Source organism: Phyllobates terribilis, unplaced genomic scaffold (genome assembly GCF_046119375.1).
Source record: "Phyllobates terribilis strain yellow unplaced genomic scaffold, ASM4611937v1 Scaffold_1__5_contigs__length_1240528914, whole genome shotgun sequence".
Lineage (NCBI taxonomy): Eukaryota > Metazoa > Chordata > Amphibia > Anura > Dendrobatidae > Phyllobates > Phyllobates terribilis.
The window spans coordinates 492,894,576-492,921,598 of record NW_027362761.1 but is presented as its reverse complement, the minus strand read 5'-3'; the positions used below and the strand labels follow the sequence as shown (position 1 = coordinate 492,921,598).

General features: G+C 43.9%; 1 protein-coding gene across 4 annotated transcripts in view; it reads right to left on the bottom strand.

The window, feature by feature from the left end:
• Positions 1 to 27,023, bottom strand: part of IQGAP2 (IQ motif containing GTPase activating protein 2) — a 366,951-nt gene that overhangs the window by 175,743 nt on the left and 164,185 nt on the right. For all 4 annotated transcript variants that reach the window (XM_073680151.1, XM_073680154.1, XM_073680153.1 and 1 more), the window contains 3 exons: positions 16,813 to 16,969; positions 10,652 to 10,729; positions 9,376 to 9,452 (listed from right to left, as the gene is read on the bottom strand). In XM_073680151.1, the coding sequence (XP_073536252.1) occupies positions 9,376 to 9,452; positions 10,652 to 10,729; positions 16,813 to 16,969 (312 nt within the window). The remainder of the gene's footprint in view (positions 1 to 9,375; positions 9,453 to 10,651; positions 10,730 to 16,812; positions 16,970 to 27,023) is intronic.

The window sequence follows — 27,023 nt, the reverse complement described above, 5'->3', positions numbered from 1 at the left end:
CTCCGGCGCCTGTCAAGATCATCCCGCTCCCGTTGGAGGAAGCCCAATTTGAATGGGACCCCACAGGAGAAAACCTCATTGGATTCACCCATGAGACCCGGGCGGCCGCAGCCCGGCGAGCAGAGTGCTGCCGGCAGCAGCTGGAGGTCTTCGACCGGGAACGGCGAGAGAGGCGGGTCCGCGAGGAGCGGCTGCAAGTACAGAGTGCGGAACAGAAAAGCCGGACCAGACGAAACCCCCGTGCAGCCCATGGTCCCCGCGCCACCGGGACCGTAATCAAGTTTCAACTGCAGCACGGTTGGGGTTTTATCCGGGACCACAGAACCCCCGGCGACGTCTTTGTTACCCGCAGGGACGTCGAGAGCCATCTGCCGGAGGGACACAGAGGACGTGATCTTTACCTGGGTGATGAGGTCACCTTCACCCGGCATCAATGTGCCAAAGGTCCATATGCTCTCCATGTGCACAGATTGACTGAGAAAAAGCTGCGGTTCGAGGAAGGTCAAGAGGACCCGGACGGGTCTGAAGATTACCCTCAAGAAGGAGCAGGAGGATGCCGTTATTAAAGTACGGTACAGTGAAGCTGTAAATAGTTACCCGTAAGGGTACAAGAACTGTTACCAGTAAAGTATAGTCCCCGTAGGGACCAGCAAACTGTTACCCATGTGTCCCTATCCCTTAACAGGCTGAGGACTGTGAGCAGCCATCCCTTATTCCCACTGGCCGAGGACTGAGAGCGGCCATACCCTTGTAAATAGTTGCGCTTCCTAAAGCGACCCCTACCGGTTTTATAGGAGGATTACTGTTTTCCTCCCAGTGACTGTAGCACTTTACCTGGTCACAAGTGCACCGTGGCCAGAAGAACAAGAACATTTTATAAAAGAGTTTTATATGAAAAAGTTTATATTGCTAGAATCTGATAATGTTTATAATGTTTTATATGTTCGTGTATGTTTTGAAAAAGTTTGTATGTTTTATATTGTTTTGCTCTTTTACAGCCCGAGGACGTGCTGTGATTTACCGGGGGGGGAATGTAGCACCCCGAGGGCTCGGCTGCTACAGGGGTATTGCACCTCAAACCAGAGGTGTGGTATTCCACTCCCGGGTAAGGATGGAGTGTGGGACTGAGCTCAGCAAGCTGCATGCACTACACTCATCCCATTTCCGGGGGACAGAACTACGGTACTCCCACTAGTTAGATGTGCAGGTATGACAGCGTCTGTCCCTGGCTGGAGTGGGAGGGGGGGAGGAACATCCCAGTAGTGTAGGGGCAGATAGGGGAGGGGCTCTGGGCATAGAAGTAGGAGCCCATTGGGTGCTAGTCACCTGGGCTCACACATAGAGGGAGTATATATGGTGGGCACCATCTTAGGAACAGGGTCAGAGAGTCCAGGAGAAGCTGAGGGAGAGTTCAGCCAGAGAGGGCTGACAGGGAGCTGTGGCTCCGGCTGGGCCCAGCTCCAGGGCCAGGCCTGAAGCAGAGAGAAGGAGGAAGAAAGGCCCGGAGACATAAGACCAAGAGGGAACCCTGAGTTCCCAGAATTAAGCCAGAAGGGTGAAGGGTTGGCAGAAGAGGGCACCGGATCCCAAGCTGGCGGAGGCAAAAGTAACCCTTAGCCAGGAACCGGAGGTCGTGGTCAAACTTTGCCACGACCCTCACCACATCCACCAGGAAGGTACACCAAGAGTAGGGTCAGGAAAGCCAGAGAAGGTTTTACCATAGAAGGCCCAAGGGAACCGGACAAAGGTGGATCCCTGGTGGGGATGGATAGCAGAGAGAGAAAGAGAAGGGAGCTCAGGACCACGCTCCAGAACTGCCTGGGGGTTAACCGAGTCCCACACCTGGTGAATGCAGCACGGCTCGGGTGGTCACTCAAGGCCAGAGTGACTGAAGGAACACCTGTGAGTAAAAACCCTGAAACTGCATCTCACGTCTCTGACTCTCCTTTCTGCACTATCACTACCTCCATCATCCGCACCAGCTGCCCTGAGGCCATACCCCTCCCGTTGGGGGTTATACCATCTATGCTGCACACATACTACCGGCCTCAGCGGACTGTTCTGCAGCGGCGGCCTTGTGACCGCAAATCAACGAGTGGCGTAGTCGACACTGAAACAACATCTACCAAGACTGCCAACCACTTAGTTTGACACCCTGGGCACGGACCGGGTCACCGCCACGAGGACTACTACCCCTGTCAGATCCGGCTCCGGGTAAGCCCCTGAACATGGCCCAGGGGGTGCGTCAATAACCTTTCAGTGCATAGGGGCGGGACTGTAAGAAGGGTCTTTGGCTCTGCCCCAGCCCCACCACGTGCTTTGGTGTCTGTATATGCCTCCTTTTTTTAAAGTTTGCGGCAGCATCATCCCCATGATTCATCTCCTGGCAGTTTTCAGTATAATGGCACAAGTTTTCATCATTGATCAGAGATTTAAATCTGTGCATGCGCTACCACAAGCACCATTTTACTGAAAATTGCCAAGAGATGAATCTGTGCACAACCGTCGCCTGAGGTGAGGGCGCGATCAGTAAAGAAAGAGGCAGATAATTACACAAGAGGCAGGCGGAGGGTCCGGGGCAGAGACAAGACCCTACCCACAGTCCTGCCCCATGCACCTATATCTTACTACACCAAAACGTCAAATGTGGATTAAAGAATAACCAGGATGCGGATTTCTTCACTAACGGTATCTATACAATCTGTATAAGAGCACCATTATGGCCATGCCTTTACTTGAACATGCAAAATCATGCTAAAAGGTTCTCTTTAAGAAGTTGATTCTGGGGAGCTTTGTTGCAGTTCCCTGCACAAGCGAGAGCTCTAAAGTGCAGAAACAATGGCAGCGACTTGGGTCCCAAAAAGTTTGTGCCCCATCAATGAAAACGTTATGACACATCCAACCATAGTTTTGACAAACAACAATATAGCAAGTCAATTGGCACTTACTGCTTCCATTTACATGGTTCCGTCATTGTCTATAAGGGTGGTTCAATGATAAGGGGGGATCGTTTGTCCCGAAACAGTTTACTTATATGTCAGCAGCAGATCATTTATGGATGATCATGTGCTGCTGATTACAATAACTTTTCGGTCACAATAAAAGATGCTATTGGCGGACATGTTTACATAGGGCAAGGATCATGGACGAACCATCATACAAATTCTGGATTGGACATACATTTTGGGATGGGAATACACCTTTGACATAACACAACAGCATTAAAAGGGGTTTTCCCACGAACAAAAGTTCAGTTCATTCAATAGATCTTGGAATAATAATAATTTCCACAGTTGGATGTGTTTAAATAAAATGTTCTTGTGCTGAGATAATCTTATAAATGTGCCCCTGCTGTGTACTGTGTAATGTCTGACCATACAGGAACATGGTCTGATCATACCTCATCTCCTGGGCAGGGTGAGGGGCGGGGAGTAAAAGAGTATACAGACAGGACAGCATGGGATTCTTTCTTTGAAGTAAAACATTGTTTATAAACAAGCAGGGAAATGTTTTACCTCACAGAAGGAATCAGCTGTGATCCCATGCTGTAATGTCTGTATACTCTTTCGCGTCCCCCCCGCCCAGGAGCTGTGGTATGATCAGACCATGTCCCTGTACCGTCAGACACAGCCATTACACAGTACACAGCAGGGGCACATTTATGAGATTATCTCAGCACAGAAACATTTTATTTAAAACACATCCAATTGTGGAAATTATTATTATTCCAAGATCTAGTGATTAAAATTAACTTTTATTCGTAGGGAAACCCCTTTAACCCCTTTCCGGCCCAAGGCGTACTAATACGTATCTGTGCCCTAGGCCTTATACGTATTAGTACGCCCTGGCGATTTCGCCCGCACACAAGCGGTGCGGGCGGGATCGCCGCCGGGTGTCAGCTGATTGTTACAGCTGACACCCGGTTCTATGTGCAGGGAGCGGTCCCGCACCGCTCCCAGCACATTAACCCCCGAAATGCTGCGATCAAAATCGATTGCAGCATTCCGGTGGCAAGAGGAGGTAAGCGCGATACTTACCTTCTCTCCCGGCGTCTGAGTCCGGTCCCGGATGTTGCCATGGTGACCCAACGTCATCATGACAACATCCGGGTCACCAGGAGGCAGGAAGTTGCTTTGGTCATGCGCAGTGCACGACCAAAGTAACTTCTCCCTGTGCAGCGCTGACAGGCTGCATAGCACAGGGATGGTTCTGCATTCCTCTGCTATACAGCCGATCAGGCTGCAAAAAGTGAAAGTTCCATAGTGGGATAAAGTGTAAAAGTAACAAAAGTATCAGAAAGTGAAAAAAAAAAAAAAAAAAAAATTTGTAAAAATATAAAAAAAAATCTGAAAAAAAAATAAAATAAATAAATATATTGTACCCATAAATAAATCTTGAGAAAAAAAAAATAAACCAATAAAAGTACACATATTTGGTATCGCCGCATCCGGAACGACCTGACCTATAAAACTGTCCTGCTAGTTAACCCCTTTAGTGAGCACGGTAAAAAAATAAAAAACGAAACACAAAACAATGTTTTATCATCATACCGCCAAACAAAAAATGGAATAAAACGCAATCAAAAAGACGAATGTAAATAAAAATGGTACCGCTGAAAATGTCATCTTGTCCCGCAAAAAACAAGCAGCTATATAGCTCCAAAGGCCGAAAAATAAAAAAAGTTCTAGCCCTCAGAATAAAGCGATGCAAAAACAATTCTTTTCTCTATAAAATAGCTTTTATTGTGTAAAAGCGCCAAAACATAAAAAAAAATATATAAATGCGGTAAGGCTGTAAACGTACTGACCCGAAGAATAAAGCTGCCTTATCAATTTTACCACACGCAGAACAGCATAAAAAAAAAAAAAAAATCCTGAATTGTTGGTTTTTATTTATTCTGCCTTCTAAAAATCAGAATAGAAAGCGATCAAAAAATGTCACGTGCCCGAAAATGGTACCAATAAAAATGTCAACTTGTCCCGCAAAAAACAAGCCATCACATGACTGTCGGCCGAAATATGGAAAAATTATAGCTCTCAAAATATGGCGATGCAAAAACTAGTCTTTGCAAAAAAATGCGTCTTTTAGTGTGTGACAGCTGTCAATCATAAAAACCCGATATAAATCCGGCATCGCTGTAATTGCACCGACCCAAAGAATAAAAACATCTAATCACTTATGCCGCACGAGGAACGGCGTAAAAAATAAACTTTAGGGTTAGGGTTGTACTTGGGTTAGGGTTGTGCGAGGGTTAGGGTTGGGGTTGGGGTTTTTTCAGAAAAAAAAAAGAAGATGATATGCCGACTAATGTTGAGCGCAAGTGCTTGCTACTTGAGTTTGCATCGGGTGCTCGGGTATGCACCGAGTATAGTGGGTGCTCAAGTGACATGCTCGAGTTTCCACCCCAAATGTTTTCCAGCTGTTATACAGCCAAAGAAACCTCGCGGGGATTGCCTGCCATGCACGAGCGATCCCCGCATGTTTTTTTTTAGGTGTCTAATAACCATGAAACATGCGGGGCAGGGACTCGAGCATGTCACTTGGTGCATACCCGGGCACCCGATGCAAACTCAAGTAGCGAGCACTTGCACTCAAGACTAATGACAACTTATTCAATATGATGACCTAATGTTATCAAATTCTGTGTCGTACCTCTGGGTTCAAAATGTTCACTATACCCCTTGATAAAATCCTGGAGGGGTGCAGTTTCCAAAATGGAGTCACTGGGTGGAGAGGGGGGGGGTGGTTTCCACTATTTAGGCACATCAGGGACTCCCCAAACGCAACATGGCGTCCGCTAATTATCCAAGCAAATTTTACATTCAAAAAGTCAAATGGCGCTCCTTCCCTTCCGAACCCTGCTGTGCGCCGAAACAGTGGTTTTCCCCCACATATGGGGTATCGGCTTACTCAGGAGAAATTGCACAATAAATTGCATGGTGCAATTTCTCCTGTTACTCTTGTGACAATGCAAAATTGGGGGCTAAAAAACATTTTTGTTGAAAAAATGTGAAAATGTTATTTTTACGTTTCAATGTTATAAACTTCTGTGAAGCACCTGGGGGTTCAGGGTGCTCACCACACATCTAGATAAGTTCCCTAAGGGGTCTAGTTTCCAAAATGAGGTCACTTGTGGGGGGGGGGGGTTTCCACTGTTTAGGTACATCAGGGGCTCCCCAAACGCAACATGGTGTCTGCTAATTATTCAAGCAAATTTTACATTCAAGAAGTCAAATGGCGCTCCTTCCCTTCCGAACCCTGCCGTGCGCCCAAACAGTGTTTTTTCCTCACATACGTATCTGCGTGCTCAGGGGAAATTGCACAATAAATTTTGTGGTCCATTTTTTCCTGTTACCCCTGCGAAAATAAAAAAATTTGGGTCTAAAATAACATTTTTGTGAAAAAAAGTTAAATGTTCATTTTTTTCTTACACATTCCAAAATTTCCTGTGAAGCACCTGAAGGGTTATAATAAAGTTCTTGAATGTGGTTTTGAGCACCTTGAGGGGTGCAGTTTTTAAAATGGTGTCACTTTTGGGTATTTTCTGTCATAAAGGCCCCTCAAAGTCACGTCAAATGTGATATGGTCTCTAAAAAAAATGGTTTTGTAAATTTTGTTGTAAAAATGAGAAATCGCTGGTCAACTCTTAACCCTTATAGCTCCCTACTAAAAAAAAATTTTGGTTCCAAAATTGTGCTGATGTAAAGTAGACATGTGGGAAATGTTATTTATTAACTATTTTGTGTGACATATCTCTCTGATTTAAGGGCATAAAAATTAAAATTTTGAAAATTGACAAATTTTCAAAATTTTCGCCAAATTTCCGATTTTCTTCACAAATAAACGCAAGTCATATCGAAGAAATTTTACCACTATCATGAAGTACAATATGTCACGAAAAAACAATCTCAGAATCAGCTGGATCCGTTAAAGCGTTCCAGAGTAATTACCTCATAAAGTGACAGTGGTCAGAATTGTAAAAATTTGCCTGGTCATTAACGTGCAAACCAACCTCAGGGGTAAAGGTATTAATTTTCCTTGGTTTGGTACTTTTAGCCCATAATTCAGATTTGAAAGTGGTTTACAAATTAGTTTGTTTGTTTTCATTGTGTATTAGAGATAGCATTAGAGATAGCAGTGTTTGTATTTTATTGTGGTAGTTACATACCTGCCATCATTACAAATTAGAAGAGGAAAAGCTTTGTACAGACAGGAAACAAGACGACAAGGCCAGGAAGTAGATAATGTAAGCCTCTAGGTAGCAGATGCCTGGAAGCAGATTTTGCAGCTTGTGGTCACAGGAAATACGAGGCAGATGTTACAGGTTCTGTGTAACTCGCTTAAACAACAATAACCGATGTCTGCTAAATAAGCAGCAAACAGACAACTCCTCAAGTCCAGAGAAACCAAGATCTGACCTCTTACGGAGGGTAAAGTCACAGATAACAGTCTGCCTCATGTGAAAGCCTATGAGCCTGTCAGATCTGCTCTAGTTGGAGGTTGATCTAAATTAGGAAGGACATCATCCAAGTCTGCTTGGTTTCAGGTTGGGAAGAAAACTGTTCCAAACAGATGGACTGATGAATAACCCTGAAGGTTAATACAGCTGTGATTCTCACATCTGCAACAATCATATCCACAAAGCCAAAATCATAAATGAGCTGTGTATGCTTAACATCAGGACAGTGGGCTCTAAACCAAGTCTATATACTAATGATAAATAGGGGGCAAAAGTCATATCCACTGATTGCCAAATACAAGACCCCTTCTAAAGTTATATACTGTATCCAGGCAAAACACTGCAATGTAGTCTACATGCCAAGATCAGTAGAATGAGCACCGTCATTCTGAGCGATTCTGATTCTTACCCCCTAGTGATCTGGAACACATTGTGTAGCACCAAATATAGTATAATAGTAAGATCTGCTGCACACAGGACATAAAGCAAAAACTAAAATGTAAGAAACCCCAAATGTAAGTCCACTGCTCAACTGTAAGTTTCCAATGGGATCAAGTTTATAGACTAGGTCCAGTTATGTGAACAGGGGATAGTTTCCATTTTGGCAGTACATTACTTCCATCTGTTCAAGGCAATTTTCTGGTAGTATATAATAAAGCTGGTCTCTACCTTGCTGCCGTCGGCAGTCAGGTGTGGACTCATTGGGCAGAGTTGTGCGGCTCGGGGTGTGGTGGCCGCTACTAGGTACTGCAGAGTGGCTGTATTCTGTGGTGCCAAGAGGTGGCCACGGCACAGTCAGTGTGGTTGTGCATTGCAGCTCCATTCGATGTGCTAGTATCTGGCTGCCGAGGCTTGTGGCAGCTGGTCAATGGTGTTGTCGGGCCCTTGCTGGTATGGTGTTGTCGGCCTGTTCTGGAGATTGGTCATCTTTATTCTGACCTCTGAACCCATTAAAAAGGGCTGTCCAGGACCATTTTATTTATTTATTTTTTCACTATGGGCCTAAAAACTAACAGGCAGGTAGTTGGTAACAGAGGCAACTACCTGCCTGTTCTACTCGGCACTGGCTCATCCACCACTCCTGCAGGGGATTCAGCTGCTCCATGTCAATAGAGAAGCTCTTCCCCTTCCGGGCTGCTCTGTTGACACGCCGTGATTGCTTAGGTCATGCTGATTGACAGCCGGCTCCCTGGCTCTTCTCAGTTAGGTAGTGGGGACCCAGCTGTCAATCAGTCAGCAAAGATCAGCATCGGGCACAACAGGCAGATAGTTAGCAACTCCCTGCCTGTTGGTTTTTAGGCACGTAGTAAAGAAAATGAAATACTCCTGAATAAACCCTTTAAACATTTATCTTGTATGTCTCAATGCATGTTTAGATTATATTTCGGTTTTGTTTTTGAATGTTAGCCACCGCCTACTGTAGTTTGGCCTTTTTCCGAGATGAAGACCGTGCAAGTGTAATTATATATATCTCTGTGCATTATCTCTTACTTAAGCTGTGATATGACTGTGCTCTATGGCTACACAATGTCAGCACCATGTGCATTATGGACAGACATGTGGCACAGGTTGGAGATGGAGACCAAAGTAATTTTCAGAGATTATGAAATGGTTTGCTGCTGAAGGCTATCAGAGCGGAGTAAGACACCATGATTAATTGTTACTTTAGGTCATAATGGAACTGATCCCCATTTGACTTCCTCTGGCAGATATATGATTTGTGACTGCTGCAGGATGTCAAATGGGGTTCAGTCCCCTTATTACATAAAAAAATAATGACAGCGATAAAGGACATAATTTAGGAGGGGAGTGTTGTGACATTTCTTGCTTTTTTATATCCTTTGCATTCAGGAAAATGTTTCAAATAATGACTTTATTCATATTAATACAATTGTATCTATTCACATTACTTTTACCTTAATGCATGGATGCAATATATAACACGGGGGATGTTTTTCCGATCATAGACATCTGTGGTCTCTGGATAAAAGATCTATGAATATAAATCAGATGAGAAATTTAGTGTGATGGACAGAATTTCACATCAAAAGCTCGGCACAGATTTCATGTCAGGAAATAATGAGGTGCCGGACTGTAATAAAACTCAGACACTTCAGTAAAACGATATGATGAACATTGATGGATTAAAAAAATCAGGAGTGGAAAACAATGTAATACACAATGTAAAGATGTAAATACATTAGTAGCAATCCATATCCTTTAGATATAATACCAGAGGATCCCATGTGTGAAATATAGGTGCTTTTTTATCAAGATTATTACTTTGTTCTAACAAGTTTAATAACTATTGTGACGACAAAGCATTTGTTCTTTATTAAGCCAGACATGTGTCTTCGATGGGTCAAGAGACATAGACCATTGTTATATGAGCCTTAACGTTGACTCTTGAGTTGATGTTTGTTGCAGCATATTGTGTTGCTATCTTTGGAGGACAGGGATGCAGGGTCATTGAACAATTGATATTTGCTAATATGTTGATTAGCCATTGTATAAGTTCATACAACTTGTTGACCTGCAAGCAGAAAAGGACAAACTATGCAGATTGATTTAATACTCGAACAATGAGAGTTGACCTCATCCCACCTTCCCTCTGACCTGTGGATGATGGCCTGAAGGATAATTGTGAACTATAAAAGGGGGATCTGCCTCTAATATCTCAAATGTATATGGTCACCAATCCTACAACGTCCCTTTGTCTATAATGCCTGTTTATAGATTATGCAAACTATCTTTCTCACAGAGAGAAAGAATCTGGCATATAACACCTAGAAGAGTCGGCTACCCCGGTTTCTGCCGCTGCTCTCGGTGTCTCACATTGGCTGTCAATATGATGTCAGATACCGAGCTTAGCAGCTCTGCCAGTGTAGATAGGATGTCCCGCTCAGAACTGCTGAGCTCACTGATTCCCTGCTGTTCTGTCGATATACCACAGCCAATGCCAGACACCAAGAGCAGTGGCAGAGACTCACTGGAGGACCAGAAGATGACGCGGTTTGTTTTTTTTCATACTGAACTGCGCCAGAGGATGAAGATTTCTAGAAGTGGGAAAAAACATTCAACTAGCTTTACAACATGACCAGGGATAAATTCCAAGCTGTTTATTGATGAGTTTTTGATGAGTTGTCCGGCAAGGACATTGCTTCCAAATCAAAATAGATTACATTCTCTTACCTTAGGAAGTCCAATTGATTCCATAGCCCGTAACCACTGTACAGTATTATCTGTGTGCCGAAAGTGTAAACCAGAGCGCTAAAAAAAACAAAAAATAAAAACAGAATATAATCACTATTTAAGGATATTTGATACCAGTATACAAGTGATCTTATATATTGTAATGACACAGCAAACATTTTTATATTACATTTATTATCAGTTTAAGAAAGATACTTATGTTTTTTATCATGGGGGACTACACACGTGGTCAAAATTGTTGCTACCCCTGGTTTAATGAAAGAAAAACCCACAATGGTCTCAGTCGCAGGTCATGGGTCTTGCAACAGGATAATGACCCAAAACACACAGCTAAAAATACCCAAGAATGGCTAAGAGGAAAACATTGGACTATTCTGAAGTGGCCTTCTATGAGCCCTGACCTAAATCCTATTGAGCATCTTTGGAAAGAGCGGAAACATGACGTCTGGAAAAGGCAAGCTTCAAACACGAGACAACTGGAGCAGTTTGCTCATGAGGAGTGGGCCAAAATACCTGTCGAGAGGTGCAGAAGTCTCATTGACAGTTACAGGAATCGTTTGATTGCAGTGATTGCCTCAAAAGGTTGTTCAACAAAATATTAAGTTAAGGGTACCATCATTTCTGTCCAGGCCTATTTCATGAGTTTAATTTTTTTTAAATTCTGTGGAAGCAGGGTTGAAAAGCAATGACTGACTTTCATTTGCTCATTTTCATAGATTTTTAATTTATTATTACTTTTGTCAGATTCAAGTTATTTCTGTGACCATTGTGGGTTTTTCTTTCATTAAACGAGGGGTACCAACAATTTTGACCACGTGTGTATATACCTTCTTTACAGCAAGGAGAAAACTCTCTTAAGTACTGTATTGATATTACGGTTTCCAGGGTCAGATTGGTTCCTTCTCTGCAGGGCTCATCCACGGATTGTCCGGGGCCCCAAAATCCAGCAGTAGGTAATCATATTTGGAGTCAATCACTTGTCACTGGGTCAGTTTCTTATGGGACGATTAACATAAAAACTACATTGCTCAAAACTGAAATTGCAATGCCAAGGAGAAAAAGCAGTGGAGTTCTGGAAATCACAAGACCAGTAGACATGATAATGATATGTAAATGATGATAAAATAGAAAGAAACTTTTTGAAAACATCTCGATTTATTCAGCATCGAGTTTGAGCTCCATAAGTAGAAATACTGAAATAAAAGAAAACAAACAGCACTTCCTAGTGCGGTACCCCACCGACATGGACCAAGAGAAAGGGTACAATATACTGCTCACCTCCAGCAGTTGTGCTGTGGACACAACACCAAACATATACCAAATATCCACAAGTGGTCCTTCTGCCAATTCCCAAGGTCCAGGCTCCCAAAAGAAAAAAAATTTGGAAAGACAAAAAGGAATAGTGCCAGCAGAAACTATAGAGGTCCACAGAGAAAACATTGAGAATCACTAGGGAGCGCTGTACTTAAAGCAAACGGTTAGGTATTCTACAAGGGGAGCGCTTACTAGCACCTCCTGATTATTTCTCTGTGAGCTTTAAAAATCTCCCCTGGCACAGTTTCTTTTTTTTCTCCCCAAATCCTCGCACTTACAGCCTTAGCTGCTATCAGTGAGGTTATAACTGGTTGTCTGAGGAATGTTCTGCCACACAGAATGCACTTGGGGAAATCATCAAGATCTTCTTCTGGCAGCTCTCTTTGCAATTGCAAACCAATGACGTCCCAGATATGTTTGATGGGAGACAAGTCTGGAGATACTGCAGTCAATGTTAACATGTTTAGGCCACGCAGGTAGGCTGGTGTTGTAGTGTTCAAAAACAACTCCTGGGACACTTTGGAGAAATGACCATGCCCATACCACTCATTCCACGACCAAATCAATGTAATGTCGAGATGTTAGTTCACCTGGTATGAAGACTAGAGGGGTCCAGATAAAATACATTATGCCACCCCTCACTTCAATCCTGAGAGTAGGACCAGTTTGACGTTCCTTTGTGAAAACCTCTTCATGGCGTTGCACATGTATTTATGCATTTGTGATAGTTTTGATTCCATTCTCTCATTATTAGCAGATCATTAACATGTCTCTGGATCCTGTTACAGTGGCATGTAAAAGTTTGGACACCCCTAGTCAAAATTACTATTATTGTGAACAGTTAAGGCAAGTTGAAGATGAAATGATCTCTAAAAGGCAAATGATCTCTTTATATAATTTTTTTTGCCTTAAATACATATATTTTTTATTTATTTATTTTACTCACTTATATAGAGCCATTAATTCCACAGTGCTTTACAGACATTATGGGCACTGTCCCGATAGGGAATTTAGATTGTGAGCCCCAATCAGTCTTTGGAGTGTGGGAAGAATCCAGAGAACTCAGAGGAACCCACGCAAACATGGGGAGAACATACAAACATTTTGCAGATGTTGTCCTTGGTGGGATTTCTGAATGATCTTTAAAAGCGAGCACCCTGATAGCGTGATGAATCAGGGCAATTGTTCTATAGTTTGCACAGACCTTGTGTAATGCACACGCCCGGGCTGAGCGGCGTGTGCGTGTGATTCCACTGGACCATGCCGGAGAGTGAATGCCTGGAGGGGCGTAACTAGGAATTCACCCGATCCGACCAGGGTCACACGACGGCATACGACGCCAGTGCACCAAGGAGGAACCGAGCAGAGGGACCAGGTGCTACTCCAGGACAGGAACAGACAGGTTAGGCTGGCACACAGACTGGTGGGTATAGGCAGGCACGACTGCTATGCAGGCAGGAGGGTATGCAGGCAGGGGGGTACAGGCAAGCACGGCTAGAGTGCAGACAGGGAGGCACTAGCAGGTAGGAACACAGGCGGGATAGGACTCAGTACACACTGGGACTCAGGAACAGAACTACAGATGTGGCGGACAAACACAGCAGAGTAAGGCCGCCCAGAGTGGTGAGCGAGAGCAGGGCAAGACGAGACCGCCTGGAGCGGTGAGCAAGAGTAGAGCAGGACGAGGCCGCCTGGAGCGGTGAGCAAGAGTAGTCAGAGCGGAGCGATACTGCCGGAGCAGTGAGCAAAGGGTCAGAGCGGAGCGAGACTGCCGGAGCAGTGAGCAAAGGGTCAGAGCGGAGCGAGACTGCCGGAGCAGTGAGCAAAGGGTCAGAGCGGAGCGAGACTGCCGGAGCAGTGAGCAAAGGGTCAGAGCGGAGCGAGACTGCCGGAGCAGTGAGCAAAGGGTCAGAGCGGAGCGAGACTGCCGGAGCAGTGAGCAAAGGGTCAGAGCGGAGCGAGACTGCCGGAGCAGTGAGCAAAGGGTCAGAGCGGAGCGAGACTGCCGGAGCAGTGAGCAAAGGGTCAGAGCGGAGCAAGACTGCCGGAGCAGTGAGCAAAGGGTCAGAGCGGAGCAAGACTGCCGGAGCAGTGAGCAAAGGGTCAGAGCGGAGCAAGACTGCCGGAGCAGTGAGCAAAGGGTCAGAGCAGGCCAGAACCGCCGGAGCGGTGAGCAAAGGCAGAGCATGCTAGAACCGCCGGGCGGTGAGCAAGGCAGAGCAGGCTAGAAAAGCCGGGGCGGTGAGCAAGGCAGAGCAGGCTAGAACCGCCGGGTGCTCAGGAGATAGTTATTCCGCCAACTCAAAACTAGCAGCAGAGATGGAGTACAGGGAGTGACGGCTGATCACGAGCGCTCTGCTTCCTCTCTCCTGTCTGTCGAGCTGCATACAGACATAATAGAGAGGAGGGCTTTCAGGTTATGTGACGCCTCAAAGCCTTCTGTAAGCCCCTTTACCCTGGGAGATGGGGGACTCGGAGTCGGGTCCTGTGAAGGAGAGATGGGGTGCAGCCGTGGCCCGGACCCGCTCCGTGCCCAGGGCCGACACATTAAAAAGGATGGTGTGGGCTTATCCTGGTTGAGTGGCTGATTAAGACTATGCCACCTGTGGCACCTGGTGAAGGCCACCAGCGCTGCCGCAGTCTGCTGAGGCCTGGTGTTAGGGCAGCTGGCGTTGTTACTACTCCCCACAGGCGGAGCAAGGCCTCAGGGCAGAGAGACAGGATGGAGGGGGTAGTAGTCCAGAAAGTCTGGTACTGCGTAGAGCGGTGTAGTGCGGAATAAAGAGTCCGGAGGCCATAGGGGTTAACTTCCAAGGCTTTACTCACATTAGAGATGGCAGAAGGAAGGTGACTCCCTGCTCCTCGCGGAGTTCTGCGGTCACCAGGTACGGGGGTCCGACAACCTCCGAGTAAGTCCAGTGTTAGATCAGGACCCAGCACCAGAGTGTTCCTAGACTTCAGACCGGGTCCTTTCCTGTCTGTGTGTGTGTAGATAGGCCGGGTCTCCCTCTGAACTCCTCTCAGAAAAAGGGCACGGGTGGCAGCTCCGCTCCTTCCGTTACTCGGTGGGATCCTCAGGGCCTACCGGGCTTTCCCGACCAGGACATGGAGTAGCAAGGTCGGGTGTTGGTACCCCTCTTGCAGCTGGACTCCCTCTGAATATATCAGTTGGCGAGGACAGGTGGCGTATACCGCTCCGTCTGCATCCTCCCTGGGATCCATTTGCTATGGAGCTACACTCTTAAGCTCCGGGCCATCTTGGTCATGGTCCTTGACAGGGTTGAGACATTCATTGTCTACAACCTGCCCCTCGACCCCAAGGCTAAGGTACGAGGGCCGTGTCTCCGTCCTCTGCAGGCCCACACAGGATCCACGCTCAGGGAGGGAGATCACAATACCAAAGACAGTCAAAAGAACCCAGAACCAAAATGGCTTTTTGTTAACTCTTGGTTCCCCAGTCTCCCTGTAACCAGGAGGGCAGCACCTAGTGCTTTCTAGCCCCCTCTGGTGGAGAAATGTGCTGTTGGATGTGGAGGTGGAGTCCCGACCATCACACTGTTCTTACCTCAGAGGAGGAACACCACACTCCATTAGAGAAGTGCAGCATCCCTGTGGCGGTCGAACCCTCAGGGGCGCCACAGTTAGGCCAGGCAAGCTATCGGACAATGGAAAGACAATGCATGCTGGTGAAGTAAAAGATGTTCCAGCAGCTATAGTGCTGTCAGAACGCCAAGGAAGATTAAATACACTCAAATTGAATGTTTGGCAAGTTCTGGAGTATGAGTGTTGAGACAGTTCCTGACAATTTAATTTGTTGTGAGAAATGAGAACAACTAGATTATGCTTTTCTACAGGCTGTGTGTGAAAGGACAGGTACACGTTAAGGCCCATATCTAGCAGTCTGATGGATAAAACAGTATTCCCCCGAGTAAAGTAAGTATTCCTCCTAGAGTTAACCTAAGCATTATTTCCAGGGTGGTCCATAGAATATGATGAGCTCTTAAAGGGAATCTTTCCAATAATGCTATTAACCTCCAGATATGGGGTTAATCTGCACATTAAGAGTGTTATATAGGTGCCCGGGAGAAAATGACGCTTATTTCTCCTAGGAGACGACAGCCGCTTATTTCTTCTAGGAGACTACAGCTTTCAGTCATGCAAGATTGCCCAGAGAACTTACAGTCACCGCTTACAGCACTAAGAGTGCTGGCAGTAATCATGCTCCGGCACTGACTGATAGCCGGCTCTACAGCTGTCAGTGCTGTAACTTTCAGTACTGTGGCCATGCACCTTCCTAACATTATTAATCTGCAGATTAACCCTATATCTACAAGATAATAGCATTATTGGATTGACAGGTTCCCTTTAATGTGGTGATAGAGAGGGGAAACTAGAACCCTAGTTTCTAATAGTTTGTAGGATATTGGGTTATTAACAAGGTTGGTACAAGGAGCAATGTTGCCCCAAGTCAACCACCAATCAGAGCTTTCCATTCTATGTCATCGAGCCTGTCAGGGCTATGTTGGAGCAATAAATCATTGCACATAGGCTCAGACATATTGGAGAATCAGTGTATTAAGTGATGCATCTTACAGTATCTAGGGGAGAAAGTAGCATTTTCCATTTGGTAAATATAAAGTATTAATGTATAAAATGCATTAACAAGGGATTGAGCAGCGGGGACTTAAGTTTATGATAGGTGGGTTAGTAGACTGTGCCCAGGCAGGTTTTGGAAGTTTATTTTCTGATAGACATTTTTATTTAGCTTCATACTGTAGGGTTAATACACACCTGCAGAACAGTACAATAAAGGCTGATGTACGAACCTTAAACCTTGTCTGTTCCACATCATAAATCTTCTTTTCGGATATCAATTTCGGAGCAAAAAATCTGCCGAGCTTTGCCAAATAAACCCCATTTCTTAAACCTTCTTCCAATTCTGTAGTCGGCGGCAGTTCTTCAACAAGACAAGCTTCCATCCACCTGCAAGTGAGTAACAAAAAATATTTTGGCACATGGAACAAATTTATTCAAAAAAACATTTCATTAATCTCACTTTTTTTTTTGTTGTTAAGACATTTGCTTATCAATCCAAAATCCAGCTGCGAGATATACAACACGGCTGTTTGGGGGCATGTGTCAAAAAGATACGAGTCTGAATTACTCTACATATGGATCCAATAAAGACTTTGTGGGAGCCAGGAACTTACAGGTGAAATACAGTGCATGGTTCTAGTAAATCTGAACTTTGTATGAAGATCTTGCAGACATTAGCAGTTCTGTAAAGTTACAGTTATCAGCGAAAAAGTCTCCACGCTTGGGGCAGAAGAGGTGCAACTAGAAGCTCCAAGGCCCGAACATATCACACGTAATTCTGGTCTTTTCATATGTAGCAGAAAGATCTGATCTTTATGGTTGTAGCAGATACATTGTCACGGGTGTGTCAGATGCAACAGGCAGTCGCTCTGGATCTGGCTGCATAAGGTCACTGCGTTTGGCATTGCAGACGCCTTCTTAATGTTTCTGACTTCTGGACTCAGTGGCAACCTCTCTCCTGCTCTGATTGACACACCCTGGTCTGGGTGTTTATAAACTCTCAGTCTGCTTCAGGGAGTCGCCAGTGATATTATCATTTTCCCTTGTCAAGGCCTGGAGCAATAGCAGTCTGCTAGCTTCCTCTCTGGTGCCCTTGGAGGACGCTTTGTGTTCTCTCTCTGGTGTCTGCTCAAGCTAAGTTTTTTCCCTTTGTTTGTATCCCTTGTCTTTAATTTATAGTGGGGACTGACCAGTGCTCACCCCCCCTCCCAATCTAGGGCCTAACTCTAGGGATATACAGGGATTTGGTTTCCTGTTCGGGGATAGGTGTGGAACCTATATAGGGACAGTAGGACAGGTAGGCTGATATTAGGTCTGCCTATCGGTCTCCACTCCCCCTTTCCCTAGCGTCCCTCCCCTCATCCCTTCTTGTTGCACTTAGTCTTTCCCACACTGTGCGTGACATTAAGCTACTGTATATGATGGTATGTATGTACTGTATAGATCTCTAATGTATATATTTATACAATATTTACTTTATATACACACACGAATGAATGGAATGGTGGTGGTGTTCATATGGTTCCACTTCGATAGGACAGCAATCCACCATATACGGTGCAGTCAGACGGCTATAAAAATCGGAACGAGATCAGGCCACAGTTAATGAACTGAAAGCTGCATAGAAATACATGAAGCAGTCACACTCGGGTCGGGAGAGCCACTGACCAGTCCATGCACTGAATTTCCATTGTTCCGATATGTACGGTCTGACTGCGCCCTTATTCTGGGTAATATTGATTTTACCTATATGTCTAAATCGATGTTCAGTCACAAACCTATGTTTGAAGATGACTTTGAATGGGTTTTCCCACAAATGAAAGTTGATTTTAATCAATAGATATTGGAATAATAATAATTTCCACAATTGAATGTGTTTAAATAAAATGTTCCTGTGCTGAGATAATCTTATAAATGTGCCCCTGCTGTGTACTGTGTAATGGCTGTGTCTGACCGTGGAGGAACATGGTCTGATCATACCACATCTCCTGGGCAGGGGAGGAAGCAAAAGAGTATAGAGACATTACAGCAGGGGACCACAGCTGATTCTTTCTGTAAGGTAAAACATTTCACTGCCTGTTTTTAAGCAATGTTTTACCTCACAGAAAGCATCAACTGTGATAATCTGCTGTAACGTCTGTATACAGACGCAGCCATTGATTAAAATTAAACTTTTGTTCGTAGGAAAACCCCTTTAAGGTCTTTCACCGCAGCTGCAGACATGGTCATAGGGCTGAACCAGCTGACAGACTCCTTTTAAATTAAATTTGAGATAAGGCATGAAGACAGTGCTAAAAACTAGGAAATTTGAAGAATGCAAAAACTGGTCAGATCTGTATTTTTTCATGTGGTTTTCAAGGTAAATCTCATTCACATATACAGTAAACGGGCAAACGTATTGGCCATATCTCCCTTTACGGACATTTGAGAAAGAATGGCTACTTCTAAAGAGCTGACAGATACCAGTGTGCTCCTGTAATAGGATGTCACTAGTCAGTTAAAGAGTAACCGTCTTTTTAATTTTTAATTACATGAATCAATAGTATACGTGAAAATAAGAAACTTTGTAATATATCTTATCAGAGAAATTTTATTCTTTCTCTGCCAAAATTGATCAGTCATTATGAAAATTCACTAATTACAGATTTCACCTCAGAATTGAGAAGAAATACTTTCCCATTCATGAGATAGGAGATGGCAGCTGAGACTGATGAGATTCTATCTAGATCAGGGATGTCAAACTCAAACACACAGAGGGCCAAAATAAAAAACTTTGACAAGGTCACAGGCCAACCTGTATACAGTATAATGGGCCCGACATACTCCTCCAAGCAGAATAATGGGCCCACATAGGGGTGGTGGTTCTGGGGTCGCAGGCCAAATATAAATCACCCTATGGGCCAGATTTGGCCCATGGGCCAGAGCTTGACATGTATGATCCAGATAGATTGGAGGAGGATGAGCTGGAGTCAGAGAATTCTACATAGAATTGCATCCATAGCAACTGCCACCTCTCATCTCTTGTTTGAAATGGAACAACTTGTCTGGCCACACAGAGTCCGGACCTCTACCCCATCGAATACTTTAGACCACGGCCCCACTATCAGTATTTGGTCAATATTTTTTCTCTGAAAAAATACTGACTGAATACTGACCAAATACTGATAGTGGGGCCGTGGCCTTCGGGATGAACCAAAACAGATATTGTGAGCCAGGCCCCAAGATCAGCGGTTGACCTCACAAGCTCTTCTGGGTGAATGGCAAAAAGTCCCACACACAAATGCTAAAATCTTGTAGAAGTCTTCCAAGAAGAGCGGGAGCTGTTCTAGCTGCATTGGGAGTGACTCCACATTAATGTCTGTGGATTTTGAATGCAAATTTTCTCTTTAGAGAGGAAGAGGACTAGAACTCTAGTGCCACCTATAGGAAGTAGCAATCCTAAAAGTCAATATTGACTCTCAAACGAGCCTTGTCACATGATTTAGGATAAAATGCCAAAACCAAAATCTCAATTTGCAGACACTGTTTTGGGTTACTGTCCCTCGCAAGTGCAAAGTGTGAGATCTGGTTTGGCTGGGTTAGAGGTGTCTGACCGGGATCCAAGGGGTAACGTTTATCCTTGCGGAGAGTGACATGGCAAGTATGACATGCCAAGGTGAGGAGACTTAAGCCGCAATGCTCCTCTGGGAAATATGAAAATTGTCTCAACTCTCTAATGAACCTTTTCACATGACTTAGGATAAAAAGTCAAAACCAAAATCTCAATTTACAGACACTGTGTTTCGGGGTACTGCCCCTCGTCAGTGCAAAGTGTGAGATCTGGTTTGGCTGGGTTGGGTGAGAGGCATCTGACCGGGATCCAAGGGATTTAGAATGAGATGTCATAAAAGCTGCTGTAGTGTAATGTGTAGTTGTCTAGTATATATTTCTATATAATGTATGTACCATCTGGAAATGATAGCAATGACAAGTTTCTATTTGAATTTTAATATATTGCATATGTAGTTTAACAAGAATAAAGTCTATCAATAAATGATGAAATAAAAATAATAAAAAAAACAAACAAACTAATAAAACAAATGTCAGATGATCTAAAATTGACCTTTTATAATTTCTTTACCAGATTTCTCTTTTTCCTCTGATGTTATCGGATATTTTACAAGAAACAGAATGTGCTGACTAAACAAGTGTGCCAAGGAGAATTATTAAAACCAAAAAAAAAACCTAAAGGGGACGTTAGATCAAAAAGTAATTAGCTTAACAATAAGCTTTGGGCAAATTGATTGATCTATGGGGGCAATGCATTCACTTTTCCACAGTCCCATAGTATTAGTAGCAAAATTGTATGCTTGTACTGTAGATGAGATTTCTTACACGCATTCACAAGGTGCAGCGCTCCATAATTTCGAGCACCTGTATTTTTTCTCAAAAATGGCTTGGTCTGGTAGACTCTCTGACAGGTGGAGTCAGAACATTAGCAAAAACAAAATCTAAAGGTCCAGTTACATTGCAAGATTGGGAACGCTCAGTTAATGATAATCTTTCAGTATAAACATTCATAATCGTCCAAGAGGGACAATCCCACACAATGGGCAGCACTTTGAACACATTTTATAAGTGGTAATATACTTGTAAAAAACTCATGAAAGAATAAAGTTACATTAAAACCAAGCACACCATTGTTTTTCTTAGGAAATTCTCAATAAAGTTTGATGTGTCACATGACACTCTTCCCATTGAAAAAAATAAAGTTGGATCCAAAATGACCAACTTCAAAATGGCCGCCATGGTCAACACCCATCTGGAAAAGTTTTCCCCCTCCCATATACTAATGTGCCACAAACAGGAAGTTGATATCATCAACAATTCCCATTTAATTTAGGTGTATCCATATAAATGGCCAACCCTGTATAAATCTGATAATCGTGATGTACCTTTGTATTCAGCCCCCCTGAGTCAATACTTTGTAGGACCACCTTTTGAATGCAAATGCTACTAAAGGTCTTTTGGGGTATGTCTCTACCAGTGTTGCACATCTAGAGGTTGAAATTTTTGCCCATTCTCCTTTGAAAACTCGCTCTAGCTCAGCGAGATTGGATGGAGGCGAGTGATCAACAATTTTTAAGTCTTGCCACAGATTCTCAATGGGACTTAGGTCGGAACTGTGACTGGACCATTCACACACATGAATATGCTTTGATCTAAACCATTCAATTGTAGCTCTGGCAGTATGTTTAGTGTCGTTGTCCTGCTGGAAGGTGAAGCTACACCCCAGTCTCAAGTATTTTGCAGCCTCTAACAGGTTTTCCTCAAGGATTGCCCTGTATTTAGCTCCATCAATCTTTGCATCAACTCTGACCAGCTTCCCTGTCCCTGTTGAAGAAAAGCCTCCCCACAGCAGGATGCTGCTACAATCAGGTTTGAATAATGTTTGACAGTGGGGATGGTGTTTTCTGGGTGATGTGTAGTGTTGGTTTTCTGCAACACATAGCATTTCGCATTTAGCCCAAAAAGTTCTACTTTGGTCTCATCTGACTAGAACACCTTCTTTCACAGACTAGCTGTATCCACAAACATGGATTTTTGAAAACTGGAAATGAGACTTCTTATGGGTTGCTTTAAAAATGGCTTTCTTCTTGCCACTCTTCCAATTAGGCCAGATTTGTGGAGCATATGCCTAATAGTTGTCCTGTAGACAGATTCTCCCACCTTAGCTGTCGATCTCTGCAGCTCCAGCAGAGTTACTATGGACCTCTTGCCTGCTTCTCTAATTAGTGCTCTCCTTGCATACGATGCCAGTTTAGGTGGATGGCCATATTTTGGTAGGTTTGGAGTTTTATCCACCCATTTTTGGATGATGAATTGAGTATTGCTCCGTGAGATGTTCAGAGCTTGAGCTTTTTTTTTTTTTTTTTTTTATAACCCAACCCTTCTCTACTCTGCTCCACAACTTTATCCCTGGCCTGTCTGGTGTGTTCCTTGGTTTTCATAATTCTGTTTGATACCTAATGTTCTCAAACAAATCTCTGAGGTCTTCACAGAACAGATGTAATTATACTGAGAATAAATTACACACAGGGGGACTTAGTTTTCTAATTATGTGATTTATGGAGGCAATTGGCCACTCAGGAATTTATTTAGGGGTATCAGTCTACAGGGGGGCTGAATACAAATGCACGTCACAATTTTCAGATTGATACTTTCAAAATATTTAGAAAGCCATGGATCATTTCCTTTACACTTCACAAATACTTGTTAGTTTGTGTTGGTATATCACATAAAATCCCAATAAAATACATTTAGGTTTTGTGGGTGTAACGTGAAAAAATGAGGAAAAGTTCACGGGGTATGAATACTCTTTCAAGACATTGTGTATGTTGTGACTGAAACTAGTTGACCGTTTCGTGTGCCCTGCAATAAAAATCTTTAGTTATATCTTCTGTACAAGTAAAAAATTTTCCTGCGGCTTCCAAGACACATTATCGCACAAAACCTAGTCGGGGAACAAGCGGGTTGTTTTTTGAAGTAAATTGTATATTATTAGTAGCAAAACAGTATTATGGGATGATGAAAAAACAGACAAGATACTTTTCCATTAGAACGGATGAAGTAGCAGTCTCTGCTTCTCGCTCACTAGCCATGTGATTGGAGACGGCAGGAAAATACTTAGCGTCTGTTATACCACAATCCCCAAGGGCTATTTGTTAAAAAGATGCACAAAGAAAAACAGCAGTGTCGTCTATAGCGACCAGAATTATCTGACGTTTGGAGAAAATGACTTCTAAAATGGATTAGCTTGCTGCAGACAACTTCATTTTTTTATAGCACATGCTGATGTGAGACAAAGACCCATATAATCCAAAGACCCGATGGTGTCATAAAAGGCATCAATTACTTTTACCAGCGGAGAGCGCCATATCTGATGTATTTTATGCTATACATAAGAAACCTGTTAGAAACGTTACCACTCCTACCCCCCAATCATTAATGGGGTTGGCTGGGACTTTTATATTGATGGCCTATCCTTAGGATAGATCATTAATATATGATCAGTGGGGGTGAGACTCCCAGTACCCCTGATGGTCCGTTATTCCAAGTGCCGGTGGCAGCCGGGTCTACGAAGTTGCGGTACTGCACAGCACAGCTCTGTCAATTGCATAGTGGTCGCAGCCGGGTGCTGCCCTATTGATTCGACTAAGGGGTGGATCTGCAGTCCCTGGCTATGGCTGCTCCACAACTCAGAACATCCGGCCACCACCGGCTACAGGAACAGCTGATTGGTGGAGGTAATCAATCAGATGATAAAGACCTATCCTAAGGATTGGCCATCGACATAAGTCCCGCCTAACCCCTGTCCGGTTATTGTGTTGCCCTTTAAAAGATAAGCCAGTCTATACTTTTTTGATCAAAAAGTGCTGCACCAGCAGAGAAAAATTGCATGTTGAAGCTGTGTTTGGAAGTGCATTGGCTCGAGATGATGATCTTACAGCTCCTCAGCCTCACACTGTATCTCCTACCTGGCAGCATCCTCCTCTGGCTGATTGACAGGTCAGTGACCGTGTAGCAAAGCAAATGACCTATCAATCAGCGAGTGGAGGGCGCTGCCAGGTAGGAACTACAGTGTGAGGCTGAGGAGCGGTAAATGCATTCCAGGCACAACGTGAAAATGCTATTTCTCACTGCTGAAGCATTGCTTTGGGGTCATAAAGGGATTGCCTAGCTTATCTTTTAAGCAGCTACACAATCCTGTTAGGGGTGGGGTAAAAGTTTCTAAATGGTTCCCTTTAACTAGACGGAGACTGATGATTTATTCTATCTCAGTGAGGAGTGTTGGGTGAAACTGCCAGGAATCCCAACTACCTGAACGGCCATGTCGCACCAGAAGTGGCACAGCTCTGTCCATTGTGTAGTGGCAGTGCACAGCTCCACAAACTCTCTTCCATACAAGTTAAATTGCACTTCCATTTACGGCCACTGCACAGTGTGTGGAGCCAGCTGAGAAACTTCCAACCTGCCACAGCATCTCTAAAGGGGTTGTCTGGCCTTAGGAAACTATGTAACTGCAGACTTTTGAGACCTCACAACACGCACTGTGAGGATTCTCCACTGTCGGCACCAAGTGAGGCGGCATGTGATAGCAAGTATGTGATTTGCATAATGCAAGTGAATTGAGCAAGGCCAGACATGTCTAGTCGGAATGTGCCTGGAAGTATGCAAATTGCATACTTGTGATCACAAGAACGCCCGCAGCCGGCACCGGAGAATCCTAACAGCACACAGTGAGCATAGCGTGAGATTCTCAAGTCTGCAGTCACATAGAGTGACTGCAGACTTGCAGCCTAAGGCCGGACAACCCCTTTAATCAGCTAATCATTGGGGGTGCTGAGAGTCAGTCACTCAACTATCTAATATTCATCACCTAGCATCAAACTTAAAGATCTCGAAAATTCCTGTAACATTTATTATACTGGAACATCTAGCATGTATAACCCCACATCATAATACAGACAGGCTGCCAATTCTTCAATGGACTCCTGAGACTACAATATTGATGGCCTCTCTGGAGAATAGGCACAACGCACTGACTTTTAGTTGAGGCTGTTTTTTGCCATTTCAGCTCAGTCTCTTTCTAATCCCTTAAATTGATAACGTCTCCAGAGCAAGACGCTACACGCCATACAAAGCAGCTATCATAATGACCATTATCGAAACCACAAAATACTCATTATGGTGCACGTCCGTATTTTACCTTACACAGAAAAGACAGCCATGGATTCAATAGAACAGGTTTCTATGCAGCACAAGTGAAGTAAGACTATGTCCATTCCATATAAAGAGTTCTGCTCCAATGCCAATATAAGAAAACTAAGCAGCAGAGAGGAATACAAAGTGACGACTGACGCTTGTTTACTTCTGGAACTTTTCTAAAAACATGAAGAACTATTTTGTAATACTCTTCTAAAGTTAGACAGATGGGGAAACAAGCTGAGAGGTGTCTATAATAGCATCCCACCCGCCTCTCCATATGGAGCACGGAAAAGAGCTGTTTGCGTGTTCCGGGCGATTGGATTACAGGATTGATTTAATTCTGCATAGTGTAGAATATGTGTATCAACCCAGTCTAGTATATCTCACAGTCTTCTTATGTTTAAAAGGTTATTCCCAAAAAAGCAAACAGTCCCCTATCCATCGGGTCGCTGGGACCCCAAAGACAGGAGCACATTCTCAGCCTCCATTTAATTCATGATCAGGGAGGCTGCTGGAACTAGCTGAGCACAGCGCTCGAGTTCTACAACAGTCCCATATACAATGACGAGTGTAGGACAACCATGCACACCTCCACTTCCATTCAAGACAGGGTTGCAGAGTTGTTCCAGGGCCAAAATCTCGAGAAAGCTAGAGGTCCTGGTAGTCGGACCGCCAGCAATCAGCAAGTTCTCACCTCTCCATTTTGTAAACCTTTAAGTGCACCTATATAAAAAGACTTTGTTCATCACAGAAATTCCCTATAATAGAAGCTGAAACAGCTGATCATGGCAATTCCCCAACACGATTTGCGAATTTCTCTAGTAGCGGCCGCTGCAGGTAAAATATAGTATGACATGCTGCTAAACCAATACTAATAAAATTACCATTTGACGTGTGAAGGAAGAGCACAGTCAGATGTCACAACCTGACAATGACGTGGTGCTAAAATGGCACTGGTCATCTCTTCCTACAGACACAGCTTGTGCTGAGGGAACAACTGATTAATATGAATTTCTCCATTTGTCTTTAAAAGGAAACCATTTATTCTGCCCTCATTGAGCGTGCTTATCATGAATGCCATAGACTGCTTGTTGGCAGCACTTGTCACATCCGGCAAAGGTTAAAGAGGTACTTCAGTAATAAAAAAAAAATATCATCTATTCACTGGGTAAGTGTTAAGTGAAGGTCTAACCAGAGAGACCCTACTGATCATAAAAATCGGGGTCCCGTTACCCTTCTTTCAATGCATCTGCGGCTAAAAGTCATCTGCTGCTTCATTCAATCTAAACAGGTCTGAAAGGGATAGCCGACTGCAGCTATCTTCATCACATACTGTATGAACGCAGCTCAAGCAGGGGACACTGGATTTCCATTCTTAAGATCGGTGTGGATTCTAGCTGTCAACTACCAACAATATAGCAATTATCTCCTATCCAGGGAATAAGTGACGACTTATCAGAATACTCCTTAAAGAAGAAAACCTGTTGCACATTAGCTCATAAGTGAAAGCAAAGCAGAACTAAACTGACATGTTCCCTTGAAAATTAGATTCTCCAGCAGTTTCAATGTATATTATACTATTATGGACCCTAGTGACTGCAGAATATACAGGGCTGAAGGAGAGGAATTCCAGTTACCCACATCCCTTACCAGGCAAATAGCCATGCCCACTTTTAGTCATGCCCACTGGATT